The sequence below is a fragment of the Apteryx mantelli genome, chromosome 2 (assembly GCF_036417845.1).
Source record: "Apteryx mantelli isolate bAptMan1 chromosome 2, bAptMan1.hap1, whole genome shotgun sequence".
In the NCBI taxonomy this organism is placed as follows: domain Eukaryota; kingdom Metazoa; phylum Chordata; class Aves; order Apterygiformes; family Apterygidae; genus Apteryx; species Apteryx mantelli.
In genome coordinates this window covers 172,189,517-172,216,806 of record NC_089979.1, presented here as the reverse complement: position 1 = coordinate 172,216,806, position 27,290 = coordinate 172,189,517, and the positions used below count along the sequence as shown (strand labels likewise).

General features: G+C 48.4%; 1 protein-coding gene across 4 annotated transcripts in view; it reads right to left on the bottom strand.

Annotated features, from left to right (window-relative positions):
* Nucleotides 1-27,088, bottom strand: part of DHX30 (DExH-box helicase 30) — a 34,870-nt gene extending 7,782 nt beyond the window's left edge. Inside the window, exons 1-10 of one of the 4 annotated variants that reach the window (XM_067292086.1) lie at nt 27,056-27,088; nt 23,089-23,140; nt 11,221-11,351; nt 9,002-9,112; nt 6,606-6,961; nt 5,672-5,798; nt 4,816-4,965; nt 4,078-4,230; nt 1,886-2,707; nt 71-149 (exon numbers count right to left, since the gene is read on the bottom strand). In XM_067292086.1, coding sequence (XP_067148187.1) covers nt 71-149; nt 1,886-2,707; nt 4,078-4,230; nt 4,816-4,965; nt 5,672-5,798; nt 6,606-6,961; nt 9,002-9,112; nt 11,221-11,351; nt 23,089-23,119 — 1,960 coding nt within the window. In that variant the 5' untranslated portion in view covers nt 23,120-23,140; nt 27,056-27,088. Of the gene's footprint in view, nt 1-70; nt 150-1,885; nt 2,708-4,077; nt 4,231-4,815; nt 4,966-5,671; nt 5,799-6,605; nt 6,962-9,001; nt 9,113-11,220; nt 11,352-18,261; nt 18,455-23,088; nt 23,141-24,161; nt 24,376-27,055 lie in introns of those variants that run through there. The other 3 variants (XM_013959871.2, XM_067292087.1, XM_067292085.1) reach the window with 3 other exon arrangements.
* Nucleotides 27,089-27,290: the final 202 nt, after the last annotated feature.

Here is a 27,290-nt window from a genome sequence, read left to right as displayed (position 1 = left end):
GTCTGGGTTCCGCAGGTATTCCCTTTTTTCTCAGCAAAAGGAAAGAGGGAGGGGGCAACGCAGCACCTACCTGGTTCTCCATGAGCGTCAATCTGGAGTACAAGGTCAGTGATCAGATCAAGGTCAAGGACACATTCATCATCCGATTGCTAGATAACACAGGAGGACACATGCAGATAAATGAGAGGCAATCTAGCAGACAGCAGAAAGGGACACAGCTTCCCAAAGTATCTTCAGGAGAGAGCAAATGCCTACACTTGGACTGCATGCCCATTACTAAGGGCCAGGAACCTCAGAAGCCTGCTCCTGGCTCCATCTGTAACCTGCTCTGGTCACAACTGCTGACAGTTTCCTCTGTCGTGCAGTGAGAATATGGTCCCTTTCCTGTTCTCCAGACTTGGAAGCTAGCTGAGATTTGTGCACCTCTACTGAACAGCATCTAACAAGTAACAAGAAGTTAAAATGAAATTTTTTGGGAAAAAATCATGCTATATGCACCTAGGACTTCAAATCGACTGGGCACAGAACAGCAGCTTTGGTATCTCTCAGTTGGAACATATGCATCAGGCCAGCTTAAAAAGAGTAGGAAAAAAACCCTGCCACAAACAGGAAGATTGCCCTGAAGGCAAACGGACACCCTCAGTGAGTTTGCAGACAATTCAAAATTGGGAGGAGCGGCTGAAACACCAGATGGGTGTGCTGCCATTCAGAGGGACCTTGACCGGCTGGAGAGATGGGCCAAAGGGAATCTCATGAAGTTCATCAAAGGAAAGTGCAGTGTCCTGCACTCGGGGAGGAATAACCCCAGGCACCTGCAGCACGCCCATGAGGCCAAGAAGGCCAATGGCATCCTGGGCTGCATTAGGAAGAGCGTTGCCAGCAGGTGGAGGGAGGTGATCCTGCCCCTCCACGCAGCGCTGGTGAGGCCACATCTGGGATGCCAGGTCCAATGCTGGGCTCCCCAGAATAAGACAGACATGGATTTACTGGAGTGAGTCCAGCGAAGGACCACTAAAATGATTAAGGGATTGGAGCATCTGTTGTACGAGGAGAAGCTGAGGGCTGACTGTTCAGCCTGGAGGAGAGAAAGCTCAGGGGGGACCTTATCAATGGGTATAAATATCTGATGGGAGGGTGTAAAGAAGACTGAGCCAAACTCTTCTCAGTGGTGCCCAGTGACAGGACAAGAGGCAATGGACAAAAATTAAAGATATGGGAAATTCTGTTTAAACGTAAGAAAAAACTTTTTCCTGTGAGAGCGGTCAAATACTGGAACAGGTTGCCTAGAGAGGTTGTGGAGTCCCCATCCTTGGGAGATATTTAAAACTTGACTGGACACAGTCCTGAGCAACCTGCTCTAGCAGCCCCTGCTTTGAGCAGGGAGGTTGGACTGGACAATCTCTAGATGCCCTTGTCCAACCTCAACGATTCTGTGAGCTGTAACTGGAGGAAGACTACCCACAGCAAAGAGTACAAGTTTTCGAGGGCATTTTCTAGAGGAATAGTTTGGGGCAGTAAGACTAGTTGCAAAAAAACCCCCAGACACGAACAAGAGACATGCAAGTCTGCACATGTACGTATATACACATGCACAGTGAGGCATTAGCTTACTCGAACACAAGCTTCATATTAAAGAGGGACAAGAGGGACAAAAGTAACTTAGACCCAAATCTGAAATCATCTTTATCCATAATTAAGTTAAAACGCATGGGATTCTACTAAACTGATTTCAGCTGATCAGTTTGACTTGGAATTAAACCTAAGCAAACAGCCCAAGAACTACAAGGAAAGAGGGACCAATTCCAGTCCCTAACTCTCTCCTGATGATATGCCAGGAGTCAGTGCCTCATCCAAAGGGGAACAGCTTAAACATCATGCTGCATACCTTGATCTCGTAGTGCCGGTGTCGGTGTCGGCCCAGCTTGGCCAGGATCTCCTCCAGGTAGTACTCCTTCACTGGATACATGAAGCCCGGCACCTTGACCACAGGGCAATCCCCAAAGTAGTGCGAGAAGCGCTGGTTGTCTCCTGTGGCGCTCATCAAAACCAGGCGCAGGTCAGGGTTGAGCTTCTGGATGCCTTTCAGCAGGATGAGCAGGAAATCCGTGTTGACGTCTCTCTCGTGGACCTCATCGACTACAACGTGGCTGACACCCTCCAGGCTGGGATTCCCCTGCAGCTTCCGCAGCAGGATGCCCACCGTGCAGAAGAGCAGAGCGCCTCCCCTGGCGGGCGGCTTGCTTTCCAGTCGCACCTGGTAGCCCACGTTCTTCCTCATGTTGGGACCCAATTCTTGGGCCACGCGCTGGGCGACCGAGATGGCGCTGATCCTCCTTGGCTGGGTGATCACTACGTTGCAACGGGCACCACGACCCTCCAGGATATAGTGCTCCAGCAGGAGCTGAGGGATCCGCGTGGTTTTCCCACAGCCTGTGTCTCCTGCTATTACCACTACAGGGTTCTGCTCAATGGCTGATAGTATGGTGTCCTTGTGAGGATCCACTGGCAGCGGGTGACTCTCCTGCCACGAGGCTCCTCTCCTCTTCCAGAGGGCCAGGAGATTCTGACTAAGGCGTACTTCCTCGGCTTCCAACATGGGTATATACGTCTTCCCCGTGATTGCATCGCTTATCGCACCGGACTCCTTGCTCAGGTTCATCATGTCATCGGCAATCCGGGGCCTGGATTCCCTGATGTCCACTGGATACTGGGAGAGACAGAGAAAGTTTGCAGGGACAAAATGTTTAGGTAACTGTCCTCAGAAGGACAGAAAGAAACAAGTGCCTGAAAAGGACTCAGTCAAAGTGGCTTTGCGGTGACCCCAAAGCTTTGTCAAAGTCACCTTCAGATTTTAGGCAACTTAGCCTCTTAATTTTCACTTGAAATGACCTTAATTCAGGACCTAATTTGGGCAGTTCCCTGCATTTTCCTCACTGTGACCCCTGAGGCTTGCAGTCTATTCTATCAGAGATTTTAGAGCCCATGCCTGAACTGACAGGTGCAAAACAATAACTTAAGCTCTCCAGGTCAGTGGCTACACCATACGCAAGCGACGCGACAGCCTCTCAAAGGCAACTTTTGGAAACTATCAAGTAACACCACCACCCTTCTCTCTCTCAAGAAGTCAAGACATGCAACTTGCACAAAACGCAAGTGTTCAGCTAAGCCAGAATAAGCCAGAAACATTCCATCTTGGCACAAGAAAAAGAATTCCACATCCCACAGGAACTAAAAAGAGCAACAGTAGGTCAGGAATTGACTAGAACACAAATCAAAGTTTTAGTCCAGATGTTCACAGGATTAAAAGTTCAGCTACAAATCAGTTCTTTCAGATTCAGTCTTACTCAAAAGTCACAAAACCAAGCCTTCCATGCACTGTGCAAGAGATCATTATTTCATCATCCGTGTTCATTATTTTCACTGATTTCAGTAAGCTACACACATTGGTACCTGAGCTATGCTCAACCTCATCTCACCTTAGCTCTAACTCCCGCTTTGACAGTGAATGCTCCTAAGGAACCTTATCTTGGTGCTGCTTCCCATGCACGTCTGCTCATTCACCACTGGCGTCCCCCACACCAAGAAGAGGGATCTCCTGGGTGAAAGCACTGCCAGGTGCCTGGGGACTGCAAGGAGAGCTGCGCCCAGCACTAACATACAACTGCTGCAAGAGATGCTCCCACAGCAAGTACCAGCACCTGGTCATTGTAAAGCAATAAGGCGAAACTAGATTTTTATGAAACCAGCTCCTTCTGCAAGACGCAGCAGTCATCAGCCTATGAAGCAGGCTGTAGGCAAGTCAAAACTACACTCCCCGATACCTGCAAGGGCCAAGCAACACAGACAAGCGTCACAGACACATACACTGCCCAGAAAGGGTCTCCCTTCCCCAAGGGTCAACAAAGACTGATCAATTTTGTGGCAAATCGCAGCAGCTCTCTCCAATAATTCTGGAAGCCTACCAGCAAGCCACGAATTCCTTCACCTTTCTGACACCAAGCTCTCAACCCATGTGCAATTTTGTAAGTTAGAGGCGATCAATCAAAGGTGGTTCCAAGACACCTGAGCAAGCCTTACATGATTCAGATAGTTCTCAATCTTGCGCAGGGTGGCTTCAGGGACTTTGATGTGGCAGGGTTTCCTCTGGTTCTCACCAAGCTCTCGGAGGGAAGTCATGTTGTACATAGCATGGCTGAGTGGGTTGTTGTTCTTGTCCACTAAGCCAAGGCTCTGCAAAGAAAAGAGGCAGGTGAGTATCAGACATCAGGCTGCTGCAGATGAAGTGCTGGTATATGGAAAACACAGGCCTAGAAAAGGACTGGAAGCCTGGCACTTTCAGAGCCAGACAACGCACAAGTCACGCTCTCCCACAGCACAGTTCAGACGGGCCAACTCCTTCCCCTGTTAACGCTCTTGCTTTGGTTCTGCCGTGTTTTGACAATTCAGTAATAAACCCTACACTGTTTTCTTGGACCTCCCTTCTGCTGACCACAGTCTGCGGCAAAGCTAATGCAGCAGTGTGGGGGCCAAGAGAACAAACTATTACTTCTAGGGTGATCCTTAAGCACACTTTGTTGAGGACACAAACAAGCACAGCAGCCTTTGAGGGGTCATCTTGGCTCAGACACCAGAGGGGTACAGTAACAGTTTGGACTGGATCCCGAGGTTCAGCAATACAGGTCTGTTAAGCATGATGTCAAAGACCAGACAGGTTCAAGCATCAGCCCATCAGGACTCAAACACGGTAAGTTAGCTGTGAGCAGCATCTGTTCATAGACAGATAGGACACAGGACGTAGGAGCCACGTACACCTACCTTAAGCTTCTGACAGGCCAGTGCCGCTGCTTTGTTTTCTGCCTCCACCTTGCGACGGCCCTTGGCAGCAAAAGTCATTGGACAGGGCCAGCGAAGCGTGAGCTTGCAGATCTTGGTCTTGGTGCCTACTGTACGGAACTGCATGTATTCCTAAAAGGCACAAAAACGACATTAGGTTTGTGGAGGGGAGTCTGCTTACTTCGGCAGATATTTTCAGATATGCCCCAATATTTCTAAGCAGAGTTTAAATTGGAACGCTCTGCACTAGAAAGGGTTTACTGCGCTAAATACCACCCCAAGCCCCAGCTCACAAGGCACAGGCTAAGCAGAAGTGAGAGGACGCAGGCTGCTGTGTGGAGAATGTCACTGAGAACGTACGGGGTGGAGCACAGTTAATGTTTGTTAAGCACATGAGGTCTGGAAAGGAGGTGGGTGACACATACCAAGGAGGAGAATCACCGGATACTGGCAAGAATTGAGTTCTGGAAAGATTCTGTCAGCAGAGAAATTACACGTTTGTCTGAGCAACACAAAATTGTGTTTCTAGTTTGTTGCAGACATTAGGGGAAATGCAAACCTAATCACCTTCGAAAACAGTGAAAACACCTTCATTTGCACAACAGTTCCTCTCTTGCTCTGCCCCAGGTAACAATATTTCTGGTGTTTGAGACTGCCTCAGTTCCCACGGAGGCATCTTTTTATTGCTCTTCAGGCTATTTTTTCTTGGGCTAGTTTTAACCTCCCTCCTCTCCCCGATTCTCAGCTGCCCGAGACAGCAACCAAAGAGATTCCAGTTGGAGTCTCTGATCCTCATTCCCAAAAGGTCCCTAGCGGAGCTAGTCAAACAGCACCTTACCTTGACTGTGGAGGAAGAGGTTGCAATCTGAATCACTTGGGCCAGAAGGTTTTTGGGAAGTGGGAACTGTGTCAGAGCACGGATGGCAGTGTTGTCATCTGTCATTTCAATGGAACTCCCTCCCCTGCTAAATGGAAGATAAAAACAGTTTGTATATGAATACCCAGGTCTGAGCATGGAGATGGGCAGAATATCTCCCTTCAGGTCCAAAACTGAGCAGTTAAAGGCACAGATTACTTAAGTCATTTGAAAAGTCAAGCCTTATCTTGCTACTAAAATCTGTCAGTCACAGAAAAATCACCCAGCCCAGGAAAGCCACCTACTAAAAAGCGATCACACGTTTACACTAGCACTACAAACCAGAGAGCATCAACAGCTTTTACTGATTTTTCACAAGGCAAAGTTATCTCCAAACACAAAGGGCATCTCTAAATACATAATAATAATAACCAGGTCCTTACTGATCTTATTCTTGCCTATTAAAAAAAAAAAAAAAAATCTAACATTTGTGCCCACAAAAAATAAAGTCGAGTAAGCCACTACGGTAATGGAAAGGAGTAGACCTAATACGGGCCCCAAAACTGATTTAAAGGGACTGATAAATGCATGTGTGGGGCTTCTGGAGATGGAAATCTCTTCAGGCCCAGACAAATAAAGGCAGCAGACAAGTATGCAGCAGTCTGTGCAAAGAGCAAGACTCCAGAGATGAAGCCTCTGCATTCCCTCGCGACGATAACCCGGTGCAAGAGCAGGCTGCCCCACTACCGCTCTCACAGGGACTGGCACAGCAGCCAGGGCTTGGCCCATCCACGGGGCACACCAGCCGTGGGGGAAGCTGCAGTTCAACTCTGAGGAGCTACAGGGACGCATCACCCATGAAGAGGAATCGATCTTCATTACCGCCCTGCGTTAGCAGCTATCAGACCAGACTAACCTCGCATCTCTGCCCGGGGTTCGAGCGTCCTGATGCGCCATAGGTAGATAATCAGAAACATCAATTGCTTCTTCTTCCAGCTCCCCTTCCTCCAGTTCCCCTTCCTCCAGCTCCCCTTCCTCCAGCTCTTCTCTCCTCATTGCTTTAGGCATCCTGCCTTGCTCCATGGGCTGGATGGAATCATCCGGCTCCATCCGTCGCCAGCAGGTTGACAAGTCCGCGAGAGAAGGTCCGGACTTGGAGCGCCACTTGCCCTCGGAGCACCACCTCTCATCAGGACAGCCGAGCTGGTCAGCCAGAAGCCGGTACTTTGCAGCATCAAACAGTTCATTTCTGGGCCCCAGCAAACCCCAGCCCTAAAATAGAGAAGGGCAGTGTTAGACAGCTGCAGAACAGAGACAGAACTGGGCATCTCTGCAGGAAACACACACACCTGGCAAAGAAGAGAAATACAGAAACAATTTTTTCATATTCCCACAGACCAGGAGAGAAAGAAAAGAAATCTGTTCACTGACTTCGCTTCTCAGCGCACCGTTGTTTGGTACCACGTAGCTTGTTACAAAGGATGAACCAGGATCTACTGGTATTTTACAAAGCAGCGTTTTGAAGTTCTGAAACCTGCCTCAGAGCACGAAGTGCCTCTTTTTTTTGGAAAGCACAAGTCTGAACAAGTATAATCCGGGATAACCTGAGATGCAAATCAGTGAATGTTTCTTCTCTTTTCATAAAGACAGTTGTTTGCATACAGAGTAGCAAGAACCGCCTAACCTAACAGTTCTTGAAACAGAAGAGTTCCTAATTATTGCTGGTCTGTTACCTACAGTGAGGACTGAACACCCACATGTAGCTTTGGACATACCTAGAGCACAACACACACGATGTCTTACCAAACCACCGCAAACAATTAAAACTTCCATCCTGAGGCCTCTCAGTAGTCCCATATTAGATAAGGCTGTACTGTTTTGTTCTGTAGGAGCGCTTAAGACAGCGGGAATTCACTTTGCTAGCCACTATACTCAAAGTAACTATATTTAGACAGTCTCTGCCCCAATTAGACACTACCACTTTTCTTGAATTGATGACTATTTACTTAAAGCAGCATTTGTAGCTATTTCTATAGCTAAGATTGCACAAGGCCTCCCATTATGAGGGTTTTCTGTTGGTTATAGCTTTGTTCAGCAAAGCATCCAGGTTAAAATTTTCCCCAAGCTTAATCTGTACTTTCAGTTTTTTTGTTTTTTAGTTCTAAACAGAAAGTAGAGTTTAGCCATTTCCTGAAATTCGGCAAAAACATTTTTTAAATGTAGATAGGATTTTTTTTGTTCTTTGAAAAAGTCTAACGCTTCCAGACTCTCAAAGAAAGCAGGAAATAAGGCTTTCATCGCACACTGAATAGCGAGGATAAAACAAAAATATATGTTCAGTGAATGCTAACTGAATGAGCACCGTGCTTCAGGTGGAATGAAGTCAGTCTGTGGAACAAGCTTTGCTAATCATGCAATTAAAGAAACCATCCTAAGCACAGAGGCCAGCTGAAGAAACTGCTTGCTTTAAGGCTGCATTAACTTCTGAAGGCTTAACTTAAAAACTACATTTATTTCTTAATTTAGCTTTCTTCATCTACAAACAGATCAAAAAGCCTCTTACTGTCAGAGCACCTGTGGCATCCTTTCCAGGCTCTTTAACAGGCAGTTACGACTGCTTCTGCTTTACAGATGAGAAAACAAAATCCCAAGAAGCAGACTCATTTGCTCGAGGTTAGGCAGCAGGTCAGCTGCAGAGCTGAGGACAGAACTGCATCTTATTCCCAGGAGCTGCTATGTAACACTGTCTCTTAAACAGTGCCCTTTATAACCTCGCTGTACTTGGGCGATACTGGCTGCGCATATATATCGACCATTTCCAGCCATAAACAAGTGGCAGATTAGTGGAGTTTTAAACCAGACACATGTAATTGCCACTCCTTGGCTTAAGCGCAGGGGAAATGAGAGAGCTGGAAGCTACTACACGCTTGCAAATACATTCGGGGGACTGACAGAAAGGGCAAGTAAGTTAGTGAATAACAGCACCGAAGACACTGGAGGAAAGATCTACATCTCACCGTAGATGCTGAGACCGAGATGGAAGCTGATTAAAGTCTGGGACAAAAAGAACGAAGAGCAAATCTCAAAGAATTTTTTGAATTCTTGCCTGGCTGTGGAAGCAAGTGGGCCTTAAGCTCAAACTGATTTAGACAGCTGAAGACTTCACTCTTTATGCCTAATTAACAGATACACCAATTAAGAAAGCGAACAGGTAGAGAGCAGCATAAAAAAAAAGTCATTTCACCACAAAGAACAGGCCTGCGCACTCAAAGGCTTGTTTCTTCAAGCCAGGGAAGAAGAGCAGAAGCTCACCTTGAAGAGCTGACACGCAGCAGCTGCTGCCTGCCTTTCAGCATCAATCTTCTTGGTCCCATAGCCTTCCACTTCCACATTCTTAGGCCACTTTATATGCAGAGTGACTTTCTGAAAAGCAAAGATAACCGGTAAGGTGAGACAATACACAGCCAACTTTCTTCTCCACCAGGAGCATGGTCACTTCAAACATCTCTGAATTCCAGGGAAAGAAAAGAACATGAATAAAAATCCCAAATATACTGCTCATTCAGTGGCTTTGTGGTGAGGCTTTACAAGAGGCTCTAACACGGAAACAAAAGCCTGAAAAGGGGATATGAGGTGCCCACGGTCACACAGAAGCTGCATGGCAGAGCCAGGCCCAGAAAGCAGGCTGACTTCCAGCACGGTGCCACGTACTCTGGGCCAGAGCTTCCCCGACTGCGGAGTGTCAGCTCAGAGGAATCGACTGCCAAGAGCTCATCACAAGAACAATTTGGTTTCAGAGTAACCGTTCCTCGAACTAACAGCTCCATCAGCCCCTTTTAAACCAGCTCAGCTGGCTCGGAGCAGCTGAAAAGCTGCAGAAGCACAGAGCTCTGAAAGCTGAACCCTACCCCCTTCGAAAAAAGAGTCTCCAAATCAAGAACTCGTCCTACTCCTGCCCCTGCAGATGCTGTTACTGAGGTTCTGTAAGGCTCAAAGCAGGGAAATGCCTAAGGAATTCTCTCCTGTTTCTGCAGCAAAGATGAAAGGTGGCATTTAGGTCCGCTGGGAAAACCCCACCTATAACGCTTGAGAAAAGGCTCCTAACTTTTCAACTGCCTACATCTGGCTGGCTGGCTGCCATCTGCACCTCATCTTACCGTAGGAAATTGCTACGTATTTTGCCTAGGGGCTCTGCATGAAAAAGGACAAACCTGCTGAGAAGAAAAGATGTCTCACGAAGGTCGCCAAGTTACTTGGGGCTCACAAAAAAGCTTTGTCCCCTTCCCACCCAAGACTTCTCCAGTCTGTCTCACCTGTCCTTCCATCCCCATACACATCTTTTCCCTGTTTTTTTTTTTTCCACCCAACCCTCCTTTTCTCCAAGAGCGCCTCTATCTTTTTAATTTTCTTAAAGGAATCTGAAGTTATGCTCAATGTTAATCTATGTAAGTGCTAGCAAGAATTTGAACCAATTACGCAAACTAAGATGTCGCGCATTGGTTATGGCATTCCAAAATGTAAGTCAGGAAACTGCGCTACTGCTTGAAAAAAGCAAGCAACACAAAAAGGCAAATAATAGAGGAACTTTAAAGCAACCATTACTAATGTATTGCCTAAAACCCAGAGATGTGTAAAAAGGATGTGGTAACAAGAACTGCCTGGGAACTTTTAGACAGAATGTTATTGGAAAATGTTAATCCATCAGAAGCGAAGCTTTTCCTGGAAGGTACGTTACAGCTAACCTTCAGCTGGAAAGGGTCTTCTGCTCCAGAACGGAACGTCTGGGGCTGGAGAGGTGGCGCGATAAAAGGAGGCAAGCCACTGAACACAGAGCAGCCGGCAGTCGAGACCTTCTGCTCAATTCATAGCACAGATTTAGATCTAGGCCTCCGACATCCTACGAAATGCTCAAGCAGCTTGGCAAACCGGCTGCCTGGAATTCTTCTGGTTCGTTTAACCAAAAAAAAAGAAAAAGTCTGTATTTCATTCCGCACTTAAGTAGCATTAAAAGCCTCCCTCCATTCCCTTCCCCACCCCCTTCTTATTTTCTGATTGCAGTTGAACATTTTAGGCTTCCTCAGGCATTTTTGGCATTTGTTCTATAAGAATCTAGAAACAATAAAATCTAGGCCTACTAAGGTCTAAAAAATTGCACTTTAATATTTTAAGGTATTGAGGTACATAGGCCAACAGGTTCAAGAGCAGACTCTGTGTCCTTCCGCTGAGAGAAACCACTTACAGCAAGCTACTTAGAGGAGAGAGGAGAAAAAAATAACATCTTTCTACAAACAAAAGGAAAGGGACAGGACCTACATTTACATACCTATTACAGTGTGCAGAAATAAAGAGAAACCAGAGGGAGAGGGAAATCCTTTGTTTAAAGGATTATCCTGCAATATGAATTTGGAGTTATAACACTGCTGTTTTCTATATTAAAGAGTTACTTTCAGGTCTGGCAGTATTCTCGGCTCGTTTTCCACTCCGTGTACAACGTACCCACCCACCACCCGCTTGCAAGATAACAGAATTACCTTTTTTCTTGGCCCATTGGTATGGATGTATACCAGTTTATCCCTTGCATGAGAAATACCCAGGGCTCGTCCAATCACGCTGTTGAGCAAGTTTTTAGGCTGTGGAAATTCCTTTAACAAGTCTCTGGAATCTGAAAAAACAACAGAAGAACTAAATGCCTTATAATTCCTGTGCAGTCCTGTTCAAAGGCATGTTATAACACCTGCTTCACTGCAGCTCTGTGAGCAGTAATATCTCTAGGTTACAGACAGAAAAGTAAGCAGAAACATTAAGTGGTTCACCCACCATGTCTCCAGGCATCAGCAAAATGGTACAGAGGAGTGCAAATATCCTAAGCCCCAACCGCAAGAAGACATTGCATTTCCAAAATGGCCAACGATACCGTATCTCCCATGCTTTTCCCAAAATACAGACCCTATTTGCTTCCCCCTCTTTCAAAAGTCTGCATGTGTTCCAGTTAGACTGCCTGAGTACTGGAGTTCCCAGTTCCATGATTCGGTAACAAACAGCAGCTTGGAAAGGCTTTTTTTTTTTTTTTTTTTAATACAGTATCAACAGAAAAACTGGCAGACTAAAAATACCCGACTGAATCTGGCTACAGACGACTTAGCACAGAATTCAAAGTCCAGATTAATGCACGGAGGCAGTGCTGCTTTCTAACTACGGAGACAAAAGTGGCCGTTTGTCATCCTTTGATATAAAAAAAACAACCGGGCAATAACCATCGTGAAGAGACTTTAGTACTTGCATCCCCCCCCGAACCAAGCGTATCACCTCAGGGTCAAACCAAGGGTCCCGAGAACACAAACTTCAAAGAACACACAAGCTCCACGTTACATCCAGATATCGGGGATAAAGTTAAATAGCACCTTGGCATTTCCTACTTCATCTCTAGTCCCTTCTCTCCGAGTTTACTGGGATTTACTTGCACGAAAGGAGGGAACACGGGTTTGTATCAAATTGCTCGGAGAACTCCTTGGAAATAAGTTTGCCAGCGCAGTCTTCAGAGCTAAACCAGCCCAAGCACGACGTCAAGAAGCAGTGCCGGAGGAGGCAGGTACTGACGGCAGGAAGGTTCCCCTGCCTTGACGGATGAGAAATGCTGTTCGGGCTATGGCACGTGCAGGAAGGGGATATTACTGCTCCAAAACAAACAAGCGAATCGCACGGTCCCCAGACAGAGCAATGCCACCCCACCTCAGGCCCCAGCCTCCTCCCCAGTGCCAACGCCAGCAGTCTTACTAGGCAAGGAAGCTGCTCTAACTCACTGTCATACGCATCATCTTTGTATCTGGCATAACAGGAGCGAGCTCTTACTTTTAGCAACGGCCCAAGCGAGACCAGATTCACTTTAATGCGGTAACAACTATGGACACAGTCACACCACACAGCTGAGCAGATCTAACAGCTCACCATCGCAGAGAGCGGTAGGTGCCACCTCCCCCAGGCTCTAACACCACCACTTTTCCAGCTCTGGCACAGACCTGATCATACAGAGAGATGACTTACCGCCCTAAGCCGAGAGGAACCTAGCCCAGAAAAATGGAGCGCACTGCTTTTCTCCTGGGCTAGGGAAGTAAATCAGCTCACTGCACAGTCACGCAGGTACCCAAAACCAGTGCAAGGGAAGAGGCCAGAGGAGTGGCATCGCCTGTTCTGGCAGCAGCAAGCTCAGCTAAACCAGTCCTACATTCAGATGATCCTGCATTCGGTCAACACCACAAACAAATCGTTCCCAGGCAGTCAGAACTTCATTAATCATCTTCTTGCAGACCATCAATGGGTGTTGGGACTTCTGTTTAGAAGGCGTTTAATTCTCTGGCAGTGTTTGGGGGGAAGTTTCAGCGACTATTGATAAGTCAGCAATACGTGATGATCTGTACTGCTAGAATCTGCATTTCAGATTGAGCTACCAAAGCCAAGGAGGAGAAATGACCCATTAGCAGCACTTACTTGAGCATCACCAAGATCTGCTATCATGTTTTGCTGAAAACTCTGATTGCAGAGTTGCTACAATGAAGGTATACAGTAACTGGCTCCAGAAAAGAAAGAAAGCATTTAAGAGAAAGGTTTTGTAATAGAGACATACGTAAGAGGTATTCTCAAAGAAGCTGCTCACCTAGGGAAGGTGGAAGTTATCAGGAGGTATCACGAGCGTTCACCAGAAAACCAACCAATGCATAAATCACAAGGGTTTTAGGGGAGGTGAAAGAGTTGTGTTGTACCACCGCAGACACATCATTTGTCAGACTGTAGATAACCGGGTGTTGGAAAGCAAAAAAAACCCACATTGCTGATCATATCACTCACTCTAGCAAAAACCATCAGGCTGATCCAGAGTTCAGACAAAGAAAAAAAAAAATCTCTGGTGACACGTAGTTTTGAAAGCTCTTCCTCCAAACCAGAGAGCTAACTGAATCTCAGAGAAACTGCTTTCAGAAGCCAAATGGACCAGATACAGAAGGAATTTGGATTCTTTAACATACACCGGGAGATAGTGAAATACAACCTCCACAGCTTGTGATAAGGATGCCAAGAGCAGGGTATCATTCGAAGACGGGTAACACTGTAATCCGACAATTGTCTAATTCTGACCAGCAGCCGAAACCGGCTCAGTTTGGTGTTACTTGTGTTCAATCCACCATTTAGGGGAGAGCATCAAAATGGACAGATCGAAACCGCTACCTGCTCGCTCTCCTTTGCCCATACCATCGCGCAGAAGAGCATGGAACACGCAACGGGCTTTCCAGCCCACTCGCACGCACGATGCACGGCAGTCGGCCACAGTATCTTCCATTATAAGGAACAATAAAAAACCCACAGGCTGTTGTTTCTGACAAATACTTGGGCAAAGTCTTGGACAACATACAGGAGAGCATAGCAGGAACTCATGAATCTTCCACGCGTTGGCCAGGAGAGCACGAAAACGGCCTTGGTCTAACAAAGAGCCACATGCCAATTTGCGGTAATTACACAGCGAGTGTGACGTACCTACCTACTCATACAGCAAGCCCCACTACACGCAGACTTTGACCTGTTCAAGAAAACTGGAAAAGTGACTAAGGTTTTGGCACCTTCCACAGTTCTGTTCCATTCCACATTGCTGGGATGCATGGAGGGAGGAGCAGTAAGACAATTCCCCAACGACCTATTAAATTCACTTAATAAATGAGAAATAAAAAAGACCTCCGACAGCAGCATGTGCTATTTGGCCTTTAATTGTCTCCCCTTTCAAAAGCAATACCCTGAGAAATTTTGTGATAAGAAACAGGCAGAGGTAAGAAGTATGTTCTTTTTTAAACACCCCCAAAAATGCAATTATCGAATGACAGGGCCAATTTCTTAGATTCTAAGGTGACTCTGCAGTCAAGACTAAATACTTAATCCATTCCAGAGCAAAGAACAGGATCTCTGAATAACAAAGCCCAGTTCTGGCTTGTAGATCAGACCCTGAATTACCAGCCGAGACACAATGTATTCTTCACAGCTGACAAAGCCATATTCAGCAGCAGCATCTGACGTATCAACAGCAACTCCACGGCTTGATGGATTACCCTCAGTCCATTCTTATCCTGAATTCAAGAGCTGAAAGGATCTTATCTTGCATGAAGCCGTGCCTAACTAGTAATTTTTAAAGAAACAATCCTAAATTGCAGAACTGGATTTGCAGAACGTTTCCTTTCCTGCCAGATTGTATTTCTTGGCATCTTCATCCAAAGAGTGTCTTAGTTCTGACTGTTGAGAATGGATGTTTGGGTAGGAATTATATTAATGGTAGTTACAGCCCTGCAGAGGGAGCGAGTATAACCTAATACTCCCCAATGAAATAAACCCGATTTTCACCCCCAAACCCTATCAGGCCAGAACTGTAGGAGATCTCTACGCTTAGCTCCAAGACCACAAAGGAATATTAAAAGCTTATCTTGGATAGCAGACAATTCAGGGTGGTGTTATAAAAATTAGCCAATTTACCGATTTCTGTTCTTCAAAGCCAGTGAGTGCTTAACTTTATTGTGAAAGTCAATGATAATTCCAAACAACTCTGGTAGGGAGGGGGTAATAATAAAAAAAATAAATAATTAAAAAACCCCACCTTCTATTAACCCCCAAAAATCTGACAAGTAAAAACAACATCAGGTCCAAAAAGAAGGACAAATAAAATGGCCTATAGTCTTGCTTAAGGAAGACAGAGGAACATTAGATTGACCTCAACAGCTCCTATCTTCCCTCAAATCCTCTTCCCTGGAGAAACAACAAACAAGCATCCCTGGAGAAGCAAGAGCAGCCAGGACAAACTATTAAATGCAAAACTCATCAAGATGTAGGTCTCCACTGTAATAAATCCATCTCAGAGAAGAATGCTCCTAATGCCTCAAAAATTCACAAGGAAGAGAAGACTTGTGGCTCCATAATACCCGTTTCACAGGGAGTTAGCCTAGGCACGTTTTACTGGGGAGGCGAGAGAGAGCCAGTCCACCTGGCAGTTCATTTTGGAGGACACAAGAACTTTTTTCCTTTTTTAAATGTCATCAAGGAACCCTGATAAAGGCACCTTTAAAGTATACACATTAGTAAAAAAAAAAAGCACACAGATCTTGCCTAAAGAAGAACAAACTTAAAAAAAAAAAAAAAAAAATCAATAAAACTGACAAGGCTTCTTCAAATGCAAGTGAGATTACCACATGGACAACTAGAACGACTTGGGTCAAATCTTCATCCTTGGTGATTGATCACGACACTTGGAGATAGTCAAAACTTGACTGGACACAGCTCTAATCAACCCGATTCAGACTGGCCCTGCTCTGAGCAGAGCCTTAGACCAGATGTTGTCCAGAGCTCCACTCCAACCTAAATTCTTCTGCGACTCTACAAGTGGGCAAATTTAACCACCCACGGACAAAGATTCCTTAGAGCAAAACACAGGTCAAGCTCACGCAAGTCTCAGCAATAAGTGAGAAGTGTCCCAGACCTGACAGAGGAGGCAGAGACGCTTATCTTCATCACAGGTTCTGCTCCGAAGTCCTACCACCAAGCCCAATGACAGGAAGCCTTGGGTGTAAATACCTATATAACACTGCAATTTTTTAAGCTGGCCTCGGATAAGAGTCGATTTTTCCACATCTGTAACGGCACCCAAGGCCAGTAACAAAAGTAATCAAAAGAGGCCTCCTAACAGGACATCAGCTTACAAGTTGAAGGCTCAGGACTTGCCTTTGAACATAGGTTCTTAAAGTAACTCTTAGAGTCTCCACAGGTTCAAGTAACAGGTAGAGCAGACTTCCAACGAGACCCTAAGGACACTCCACTCGCTAACCCGAAACGAACCTTTCGCTATTGCCGAACTCTCGCCAGAAGAGCCTTGCATGCTCGATCCACCACAGAGAAATCGGAAGGATGAGGCCAGTCCCAGCAGCCTCTCCCACACATTCTTCCCGGGGCTCCGGGTGATGTCACAGAACGCACGGACCCACCGCGGCAGGGCCGCAACACCGGACAGCGCCACGAGTCACCGGATCGGATCCGCCGACAAAAACAGGCACTCCGGAAAAGCTAACTGAGGCCCAAAGTACTCAGGTACTCTCTAATGCCTGGTAGAGAAAGTGCTATCTGAGGAATGAAGTATAAGAGAAGAAAAAAAAAATCAGTTTGCTACCTTTCCTCACCACCACCTGAACCGGCTCATTAACCAGTAATTTGGGGTGCATTAGCATTTACTTTAGAAGTAAGTGAATTTGCATCTGCACGGGATGAATGCAGTCGCAGAAGACTACGTGACTCTGAACTACAAGTTAAAGCACAGCCAGGCTCCTGAAAGGAAAGTGGAACTCGGATCCCAAAGAGTTCAGAAACCACAGAGAGAAAAAAAGAAGGAAAAAAAAAAAAAAGCTGGAAGGTTGGGGGCAGAGCACAGAACACGGAGGGGGGAAAAAAGGGAAAAAAAAGAAGAAGCTTTTATGTCATAACAGAAACCGAATTTCTGAAGTGGAAGACGACAGCCTAACAAATACAGCTCACACTAGAACCACCTATTTTAGAACGGAAAAAAGTAGCAGGCTAAGTCACAGTCCAGGAAGAGTAAGCACCAGCACAAAACTAGGTATATTTTTCCAAACGAGAAACGTTCTTCACGCCTCGTAAGCGAGCCAAAGACAAGCATCAAAACACAGCATCAAAACACAACAGCAAAACACATTTCCGCACGCTCTTTTAAAGAAGCAGCGACGATTCCTTTTGAAGAGCACGAACGCGTCTCCCCTTCCGACTCCGGACTCGGCGCCTCTCCCGGCACGGCTAGCTGCCGCGCGCTGATGCCCAGAGAAGCGCGCGAGGCTTCGGACAGACCATCCTTGGCTGGATTTATGAATCCGGCGAATAAGGGAATTTACGTTAACAGCAGCGTTTCACGTTTCCTTTCGCGTTGCGCTCAGCCCGGGCGGCAACGCTGCCCGCCCCGAGGCCAACCCCGAGCTGCCCCCGTCCCGCGCCCAGGACGCGCGTGGGCCCCGCGCTCGCGGAACCGGCCTCCGCCGGGCGCGCACGATTTGGGGGCAAAAGCGCCGCTTTCGCCTCTCCCCCGGCGCGGCGCGGCGCGGGCTGCGGCCGCCGCGACCTTGAGGCCAAGGGCCCCGCGCCCGTTACCGGAGGCGCCGGCAACAAAGAGCGCGGGCGGCCCGCGGCGGCCCTTTACCTGCGGCGGCGGCGGCGGCGCAGCCGTGCGCGGAGGCGGCGCCGCAGCCGGCCGGCTCCTCTCCCTTGCCGCGCATGGCGCTGCCGCTTGGAGGCCCCGGCGCGGCGCGGCCTAGCCCGGCCCGCAGCGCGAGGAGGCCGGCGGCGGCGGCGGCGGCGGCGCGGCTGCCAGGCGCGGGGGGAGGGACGTGCGGCGCGCACACGCCGCCCCCTCGCCGCCGCGGGCAGCGGGGCTCGCTCCTCCCTTCCGCTGCGTGCGCTGCCCCGGCCGCCGCCGCCGCCACGCGCCGCACCGGCCCCGCCGCCGCCGCGTCCTCCCCCGCCGCACCCCCCCCTCCCCCTCCCCGGCTCACCCTTCACCATGGCGCCCTCCTCCTCCTCCTCCTCGGCGCCCGGCTCCTCCGGCCGCGCCTCGTCGGCGCACTGCGGCAGCCGCGTGCAGAGCCCGCGCGCCTCCGGCGCCGCCCGGTAGCGGCGGCAGAGGCGCAGCGACGCCGAGGAGCCGCAGGCCGCGGCCGCCTGCAGCAGCAGCCCCAGCGCCGCCATCTTGCGGCACTGCCCGGCGCCGGCTTCAGGCAGGGCGCCGGCGGCAACGACGCGGCCGGGCGCGCCGGCAAGAGGGGCCCCGCCCCCGCCCCCGCCGCGCCGCCCGCCACAGCGCCCCCCCGGCGCGCAGCAGGCGCGGAGGACCGGCGCGGAGGGGGGCTCGTCCTCCCCCCTCCGGCGGCGCCGCACGTTAATTTGGGGGCAGGTGGGGCGCAGCCGGGGGGGGGGGTGGTGCGGGGGCACCGGGGCGTAACGGCCCCAACCCCCTACCCCGCACCAGGGACGCCCATGAGACGGCACCGGGGAGGAGGAGGAGGAGGAAGAAGAGGAGGAGGAGGAAAAAGAGGAAAAGGAGGATGAAGAAGAGGAAGAGGAGGAGGAGGAGGGGGGGAGGACGAAGAGGAGGAGGAGGAGGAGGGGGGGAGGATGAAGAGGAGGAGGAGGAGGGGGGGGAGGATGAAGAGGAGGAGGAGGAGGGGGGGAGGATGAAGAGGAGGAGGAGGAGGAGGGGGGAGGATGAAGAGGAGGAGGAGGATGAAGAAGAGGAAAAGCAGGAGGATGAAGAGGAGGAGGAGGAGGATGAAGAGGAGGAGGAGGATGAAGAGGAGGAGGAGGAGGATGAAGAGGAGGAGGAGGATGAAGAGGAGGAGGAGGATGAAGAGGAGGAGGAGGGGGAGGAGGGGGAGGATGAAGAAGAGGAAAAGGAGGAGGAGGAGGAGGATGAAGAAGAGGAAAAGGAGGAAGATGAAGAGGAAAAGGAGGGGGAGGAGGGGGAGGATGAAGAAGAGGAAAAGGAGGGGGGGAGGAGGAGGAGGAGGATGAAGAAGAGGAAAAGGAGGAAGATGAAGAGGAAAAGGAGGGGGAGGAGGGGGAGGATGAAGAAGAGGAAAAGGAGGGGGGGAGGAGGAGGATGAGGAGGATGAAGAATAGGAAAAGGAGGAAGATGAAGAGGAAAAGGAGGGGGAGGAGGGGGAAGAACCGCTTTCGGGTCCCTGGCAGCCTCCCGCCGAGGCTCCGCAGCCGGGCAGCGCCCCCGCGGCCCTGCCCCAGCACCGGGGCCTTGTCTTCCTTCCCCGGAGCCCTGCCGCCCCGCGGGGGCTGGTTTTCCTGCCACCGGGCGCTTTGCAAAGGGAAGCGGCACGGCAAGGAGAGGCTCGGCTCAAACCCCACGTAGTTTAGACGGGGCGCGTCCAGCCGGTCTCGCAGGACGGGTATTTCGTAGGTCTCCCCAAAGCCCGCGGAAGGGGATGTCTTGGGACACGCGCGACCGTGACCGCCACCGTGCGTCACCGGCTCGGAAACGGGGGCAACCTGGGGGCGACACTGCAAACAAGCCACAGGCCCTTCCTCCAAATACGGCCTGTGCTTGTACAACCGTCCCTAACCTTCGCTAATCAGAGGGGGAAAAAAAAAAAAATGCATATGCGATTTTTACTATTTGGATACCCTCAGCTTCGCTCCTGCGCGCGTAAATGTCTCGCGCATTTACAGGCGAACCCAATCTTTGAGCGTTTTAACATAGGCAACTGCAAAACCAAATCAGAACGGGGAATTCGGGATCCACCCCGGAGCCTCAAAGTCGTGACGGGTTTCTTATTCGTTCTCAGCTACGCGTTCAACGCCCCTACGCGCCCATGGACGTTTTGCATTCAAGCGTATCTATAACGAACAATAAAGGCTGTCTGCAGGGTGTTATCTACTAACATTGGAGATAAACACTAAGAATTTTAAAATCATTTACACAGATTGACAGTGTTTCGCCTTTTTACACGTTTTCCCCCTACTTAAACTCGGGTTCTTTGCTTCTATATGAACGGCTAAAGGTCTCGAGCAAAGTTCTCAGTGCTGTAGTGTTGGTTGAATTTCAAACACTGCAGGGAAATTTTATATTTAAAAAAATCGGAACTATTTTTTAAGCAATTAGAATATATAAAAAACATACATCTCAGACCAGCATAAGCTGTGAGGATGTCATTGTTATGTTAAATAACCCAATATTCAGTGAATAGCTTGTGTGTAAGCTGAAATTTTGTATGAATGGTTGCTTAAACATCAGGATGAAAGAAGAATAAGATTTTTTTTTTTTATATCAGAGAGAGAAGTCTCCAATAAACCACAAAAACATTAACTAGCATAATTAGGTAAGTTCTACAAAGCCTGTATTCCACAAGAAGAGCTTCGAGAAGTGAAAGTTAGCAAACAAAATCTGGTATAGAGGAAAAAAACAAACTCTTTGGAAGCAAACACATGCACAAATACTTGAAAAACCTTACCACATGCATAACATTTGCCTTTTTCAATATACATACTTTTTAGAACCTCTGTGAATAAGCTACTGATTTATCTCTGTACAGTTATTTTTGACTAAAAAAACCCAAAACAAAATAAAACCAAAAAAAGATCTTGAAACAACACCAGAAAAACCACAAGAAAAACGTAGACACGTCTTTGAGAAAGACAAAAATTATGCTGGCACTTAATTGACAAAGGCTTAGATTACAAATACTAAGAGCATCACTGCACCAAAAAGGAAAACAATCTTGCTAGACAAGTCGCCAATTTAAGGAAATGAATTGTATGTAAATCTGTGCTAGCATGTTGCATGAACTCTTACTTTCCAAAAAAAAATCCAGTTGGCTTGTAAACAAAAGCTTCAAAGAGGGCTCAGATGAAAGCGTGGCTAGAGATACTAGGTAAATGTCAATACGTCCTTCTGGAAAGCTGCATCTGTTGTGAAACTACTTAACTCGATATAGTAACTTGTTTATTTAGCATTTTCCCAAGATTGAGAGGAAGTAAGCAGCTGTCCATCAGTGAAAAATCACAGCTACTAAGCTGTTTCAAGTTGTGAACGTCAGTGAAGAAACAGAAGTGATAACAAGAGCTTGAAGATGATGAAAACCCTGGCTGTAGACCACAATGATTAAAAGCAAAACAAACAAACAAAAGCAGATAAATAAGGCACACATCTCTGGAAAACTCTCGGAAACACACAGTCAATGGGAAGGAGGAATCTGGGAGAAGATGCTGAAAGTCGGTGTGGTGACGCATGCAAAGTTAGACACGAGCAGGGCTAGTGGTTTGTCTCCATAAATTACAAAAAAATTATCATATGATCAAAGAAAAAAAAAGTTAAGACTCAATTTATTCAAAAATTCCAGAAGTCACAGGTTGCATAATTTTAATCCAAATATATTTATTTTGCAGTGACGAGAGTTAAACAGCATATAAATAATAGCTTGAGGCCACTTTCCCAGGCTTTGCCAATCCAGGCTCAGTTCGGTGAGCTGTGGTTAACTCGTTTTTACCCAAGCCTTTGCAAAGGCAGCAGCACTACGCAGAAGCCTATTAACAAACTAGGGTAGTTTAAAGATTTCCTTTCCCCCCAAAGCAGAAGCGGTACAGTACCCAAAATCCCCAATGTAGTCCGGCCGTGACAAACCACTAGCCCTCGCAGGAAAAGTTCCTGCACTCTCTCAGGCTCCCATCCAGGTCACGTTTTAATTGGCAGGTCAGAGGCTTTTTATTCCCAACTAAAATTGCTCTACGCATAATTAACATCCTGGACATATAAAGCATGTTTTGTTGTTGTTGTTTTAAATATGGAACCCACAGGTCCTGGTGACTCACTTTGTTAGCACGGCAGCATTGCAAGAATGGCCAGTGCACCGTTGTGCTTCCCAAGCGCTGAAGCACAAGCCTGACTTTGCCAAGAAGGGAGGCAGCGATCCCTCTCTGATTCAGCCATATCTGGAAAATTTCATTCAGTTCTAGGCACCTATTTTAAGGCCAAGTAACAGAGTTCAGAAAAGGATGTAAACAAAAACAAAACAAAACAAACAAAAAAACCCCCCCAAACCCAGCAATGGCCAGTGACTGGAGGGACTTATTAAGAAAAATCTAAGAAGTTCTAAATAAAGAGGTTGGCAAAGCAATGACAGGAAAAGAGGACATGATAACAGTTGACAAATATTTGAAGTATGCAAACACTAAGGAGAAAGCACTTACTGAAGTGGTACAAAAGGATACAGCTATGTGTAGGAGGATGAAATTAAAAGGGGGAAAAAAAAAACCCTACTTAAACCAGACTACTTAAAGCTAAACAATAGGGAGCAAATCTGCCTTGTCATTAAGCTAGACCAGACGATACAACAGGTCTTTTCCCCTTTCTGGGCTCCGTTGTTTCCCCCAAATTCTCTCTTGTGCTCCATGTAACAAAGCTTTTGTGCAACACTTATTCACCCGATACACTAACCGAGATAGAATTGAGTTACACTGATTGTAACAACTACAGCTTCACACCTAAAGTTAAGGGCAAGTTTTGAATGCAGGGCTCCACTCGGAGATGAAGAATGTCTCACAGACATAAAATTTGGCATCATATGTTACGCAGCTGTCACTAGTGCAGGTATACTCATGTTGGTATCCACTTCCTTTTTGCCTCTAACGCATTGAGAAGGAAGCCTGGCAAATACAGGCATTTGTAGGACAAACCTCTCATTTATCTAGCATAGAAAAAGACAGAGCTATTTCTTAGAAATCTGTTCTCTTCAAGCTGCTACATCTGCTACAGTGTTAAATCTCTGGACAAGGAAAAAGTAGTAGTTGACGTAAAGATTCTCTCAGGTCCTTACCTTTAAGGGAATCCAACGAGAACATCTCCATTACAGCGAAAAGGTTTGATTCCTAGGAAAGCAAGAGGTAGCAAAAAGAAACAGGAAGTCAGAATTAGTGTTTCCTTTGAGATGTATCAAGTGTTTAGTATTTCTGAAACCAACTGTCTTCAGCACAAGACAAAGCTGATCGCTCTCAACCACGCTTCGCCTTGGGTGTTCATATCCTGCCAAGGTTCATTTGAATCCCGCAGGTACCCTTTGCTAACGTGCTACAACCGGCTGCTCTACATCCAAAGGCAGGAAGCGCATTCTCAGCGAGCAGTCTGCAGGTTCTAGAAATCCTTTACCCTCATGAAGATAATGATTTAGGCATATTGGTTTTTAACCCCTTTAAATCAAAACGCCACATGTAGGTAGACCACTGTCATTATTCACCCCTTCCTTAAAACAAACGGAGAAGAAAGACGCACATACATCTGTAAGCGTTCTTTCCCGATATCAAGTTAAACTTTCTATTTCTTTTTTTTTTAAACAGCTTCTACTCAAATAAGAAAAATACAAAAAAACAAATCAACCTGCTTTTGGGGTGCTTCATCTGGCATGCCAATTATTTAATACATTTTAGGCATTCTTGATAATAGAGTAACAGGGATTTTATAACAAGGTTGAAGCAGAGATGCAAGGGTCCTTGTTTAGGCAAAACTAATATTAGCTATCCGTCTTAACGGCTACTGCAGTGCCTAAAATTCATGTCCCAAAACTATTACGCTTCCAAGTGATTCACTCCTACTTTCACTGAAACTAATGACAAAATTACTGTTTACTTCAGGGACAGCAAACAGGACCTAAAAGAGCACCACTGTCAGAACAGAACTGCGTGGAAACGACACCTCACCCAGCAAGTCGTTCCCTGCAGGCACAGAAGCCAGCCCGGGTTTTGCGACAAGTTCACACTTTGTCTTCTTCAATGATTAAATAAATAAAAACGCAGTTATTCAACTTGTTTAAAAATGAAAAAAAAAAAAACCCCGTACATGCTGTAGTAATGAACAAGATGGCTGAGGAAAACATTCTTAGCACTAGTAACTCACTGCATTGCACAAAGTTAGCAAGCTCTATTGCGGTGGTCGAGCAAGACTCTTGAAGCCGAAGCATTCAACCGTGGAGCTACGTTAAGGGAGTAATGCAGATTCAAAGGGCGAAGGGCCGACCAGATAGCAGTCTTCTGCCTCCTTCGTGTTGGGATCATCTCAGTCCAAGCACAAATCGTATCGCAGAGTGGTTGAGTTAGGCAGGGACCTTTGGAGATAATCTGGTCCAACCTCCCGCTCAAGCAGGGTCAACTTCAGCAGGTTGCCCTGGCCCTGTTCAGTCGGGTTTTCAATATCTCCAGGGATGGAGACTCCATAACCTCTCGTTAACCCATTCATAATCATAAAGCCAGTAGTTTTTCTGCTAAGCTATAGGATTCCAGTATTATTTCAACACAAAAGAACAAGTCCTTGAACACATTGAAGTCATTGGAGAGAGACAAATGGTAGCATGACATGGAATACTGCAATATATTCTTAGATCTAAGTCATAGAGGTATCTGCAATACCTTCTTCCTCCCAAACTTTTAAGCGTGACAAAAACTGGGAAGCTGTTTGCTTGTAAGTAGACTAAGTGTATTCTCATGAATACAGGGGAGTTAGTCTACAACAGCTCTCTGGAGTAATTCATGCAGATAAACAGGCAAGGTTTACCTACCCAGCACAAATTAGCGGAAAGAAGACAAAGAACATCTCGCCTAAACTGGGATGGGCAGAAGGGCACTGAGCCCAGAAGATCGAAAAATAAACGCAAGGCAAAAAGTTGAAGAAAGGAGACTTTTCTGTTCAAGGCCAAAGGAAAAAAAAAAAAAAAAAGAACTACAACGATGAACTTGCAAGATTAACAACCGAGAACCCCCCCAGCAAGAAAATTCTAACAAAGCTAGTATTTATAATAGTACCTCCACACCCCCAAACGAGATGGGGACTCTCACTGCGTAATCAATGGCAAGAAACAGCCCCTAGACTAGAAGGCCTGGAGTCAGACTGGATGGGAGCAGGAGGAAGGAGAATAAAAGCACGGACAGATGAAACAGCCCGAGTGAGGTCCACGAACAGAATCCTGCTCCTGCTGTCCCACTGATGAGGGACCCCTATTAAAGAACAGGGAGGAGCCAGAGTACTTCAAGCTTGAGCTTCCAGTATGAGCATGGTCAAAGCAGAGAGAAGAGCTTGGATAGACATGGCTGGGTTTAAGGTCATCAAGAGCTCAGCCCCTGCTGCATAATCACTGGAGTAACCAGCACCAGATCTCCTAGCGCAGCAGACCTTGAACCAAAAATCACCAGTTTTAGCACAGCCAGTAGCCTGGTGGAAATCCCAAATTATTGGTGTTGACATTGCTGAAGGCACTGATACCAAAGAAGATGTCCAGTTACGGCAGCTGCTTCACCATTCACCAAAATTAATAGGATCCATGAAAAACATTGAAAGAGGGAGACTTTGGATGATTCATAATATATCTGGTTAGGCCCTGAGAACAGCAGAGAAACGTGGGACCTTATAGGACACTGGATTTACGTATGATGACACAGGACTCTCATTAAGAAAGTTAATGATACATTTGGAATGAGAACCAACCACGCAGGATGATGCAGGCAGGATGCGGAGCACTTTTGTGCCTCACACTTGGCAAAGTACTGGAATCCCAGGCAGCAAAGGAGACCTTCAGAGTTTGTTGGCAAGAGACTTACTGCCATTGCTGCAAAGGCAAAGAAGGAAACCAGCGAGTGGGGCACTGGAGGTTATTAGATAAATTTTCAAAGGCCCAGGAATTAGGTCTTTTTTGAACTTCTTTGATCCACTGGAAAACATCTACACATGAGTATGAGGAAAAAACATCTCCCCAAGAAGAAAACTACACCAAGATGAAGAGAACAGCATAGAATTTCTGGTTGTTGTCTAGCGTGCTCAGAAGGAACGAAGCTGTGATCTTCCAGCGACATACGAAGAGGTAGAGCCCCAAGAAGTGGCGTGCCACGAGAACAAAGGAGAAACTGCGCTGTCTTACCGCCCATCACCCAGGCTCAAGGCTCTCCCTCACCTACGCTGGGACCCACTCGAAGCGGAGCAGTTTGACTTGCTGCCATTTGGGCCAAAGGAGCAGCGGATGCTTGCGAGAAACCTCTCTTTAGCAATCCCGATTCCGCAGGGTTCCTGTTGCTGAACTCTGACAAGCTGGAACCAAGAAAGTCCCAGAGGAAGGAGCCAGGGTAGGACTTCCCTCGGGCTCCTGGGCACCCCCTAACCGGGCATCCCGGAGTCACGGCTCCGGCGATGAGGGCGGAGGAAAAAAGCGACAGCGATGACCACGCAGCGAGTTTAAAGCGGAGGAAGGAGGCACGAAGCGAGGCGATGGGCTGCAAACCCAGCCGGGGAGCCGCTCCTGGCCGCGGCCGGGGCTGCCCGGGCGGCGCGGCCCGGGGAGCCGAGGCGGAGCGCAGCCTCCAGGCCGCTGCCCCCCGCCCGCCGCGGCTCCCCCCGGCCCCCGGCGGCGGCCCCGCGGCTCCCCGCGCCGCCGGCCCCAGCATCCCGCCCGCCGCCCTCACGGCGCGGCCGCACAGGCCCCGCGCGGTCGCTGCCCCGCGGGCCGGGGCTCCCGCCCCCCTGGGCGAGCACCGCGCCCGGGCCGCCCGCCTCGCCCGCCGCCGCCGCCGCCGCCGGCCCGGGGCTCCGCGCTGCTCGGCCCCGCCGCCGCCGCCCCCCGGCCCCCGGCGGCGGCGGCTCGCAGCCATCCTCCCCGCTTCTTCCCCTTCTCCCGCCGCCCGGCCTCAGGCCGCGGCCGCCCCAGGCCTCGGCCGTGGGCTCCGGGCCGCGGCCCCGCCCCAACCGCGCGCGCGGCCCGCGCCTCCCCCGCCCGGCGCGGCGCCGGCCCCGGCTCCGCCGCCACCGACCTCCTCACAACTCTCTGGCGCCGGTCCGCCGCCGCTCGGACTACAACTCCCAGGAGCCTCCGCGGTCTGCTTCCGGGGCGCCCCCGCTCCCCGCGCCCTCTCTTCCGCCTCGCTCCCCCGGATGCGAAACCTCGCGCTCGCTCCCCCCCTCCCCTTCCCCCTTCCCACCCTACGAGCGAGAGAGAGGCGCGCGCGAGGCTAGGCGGGAAGAGCGCGGGCGGGGGGCGGGGCCTGT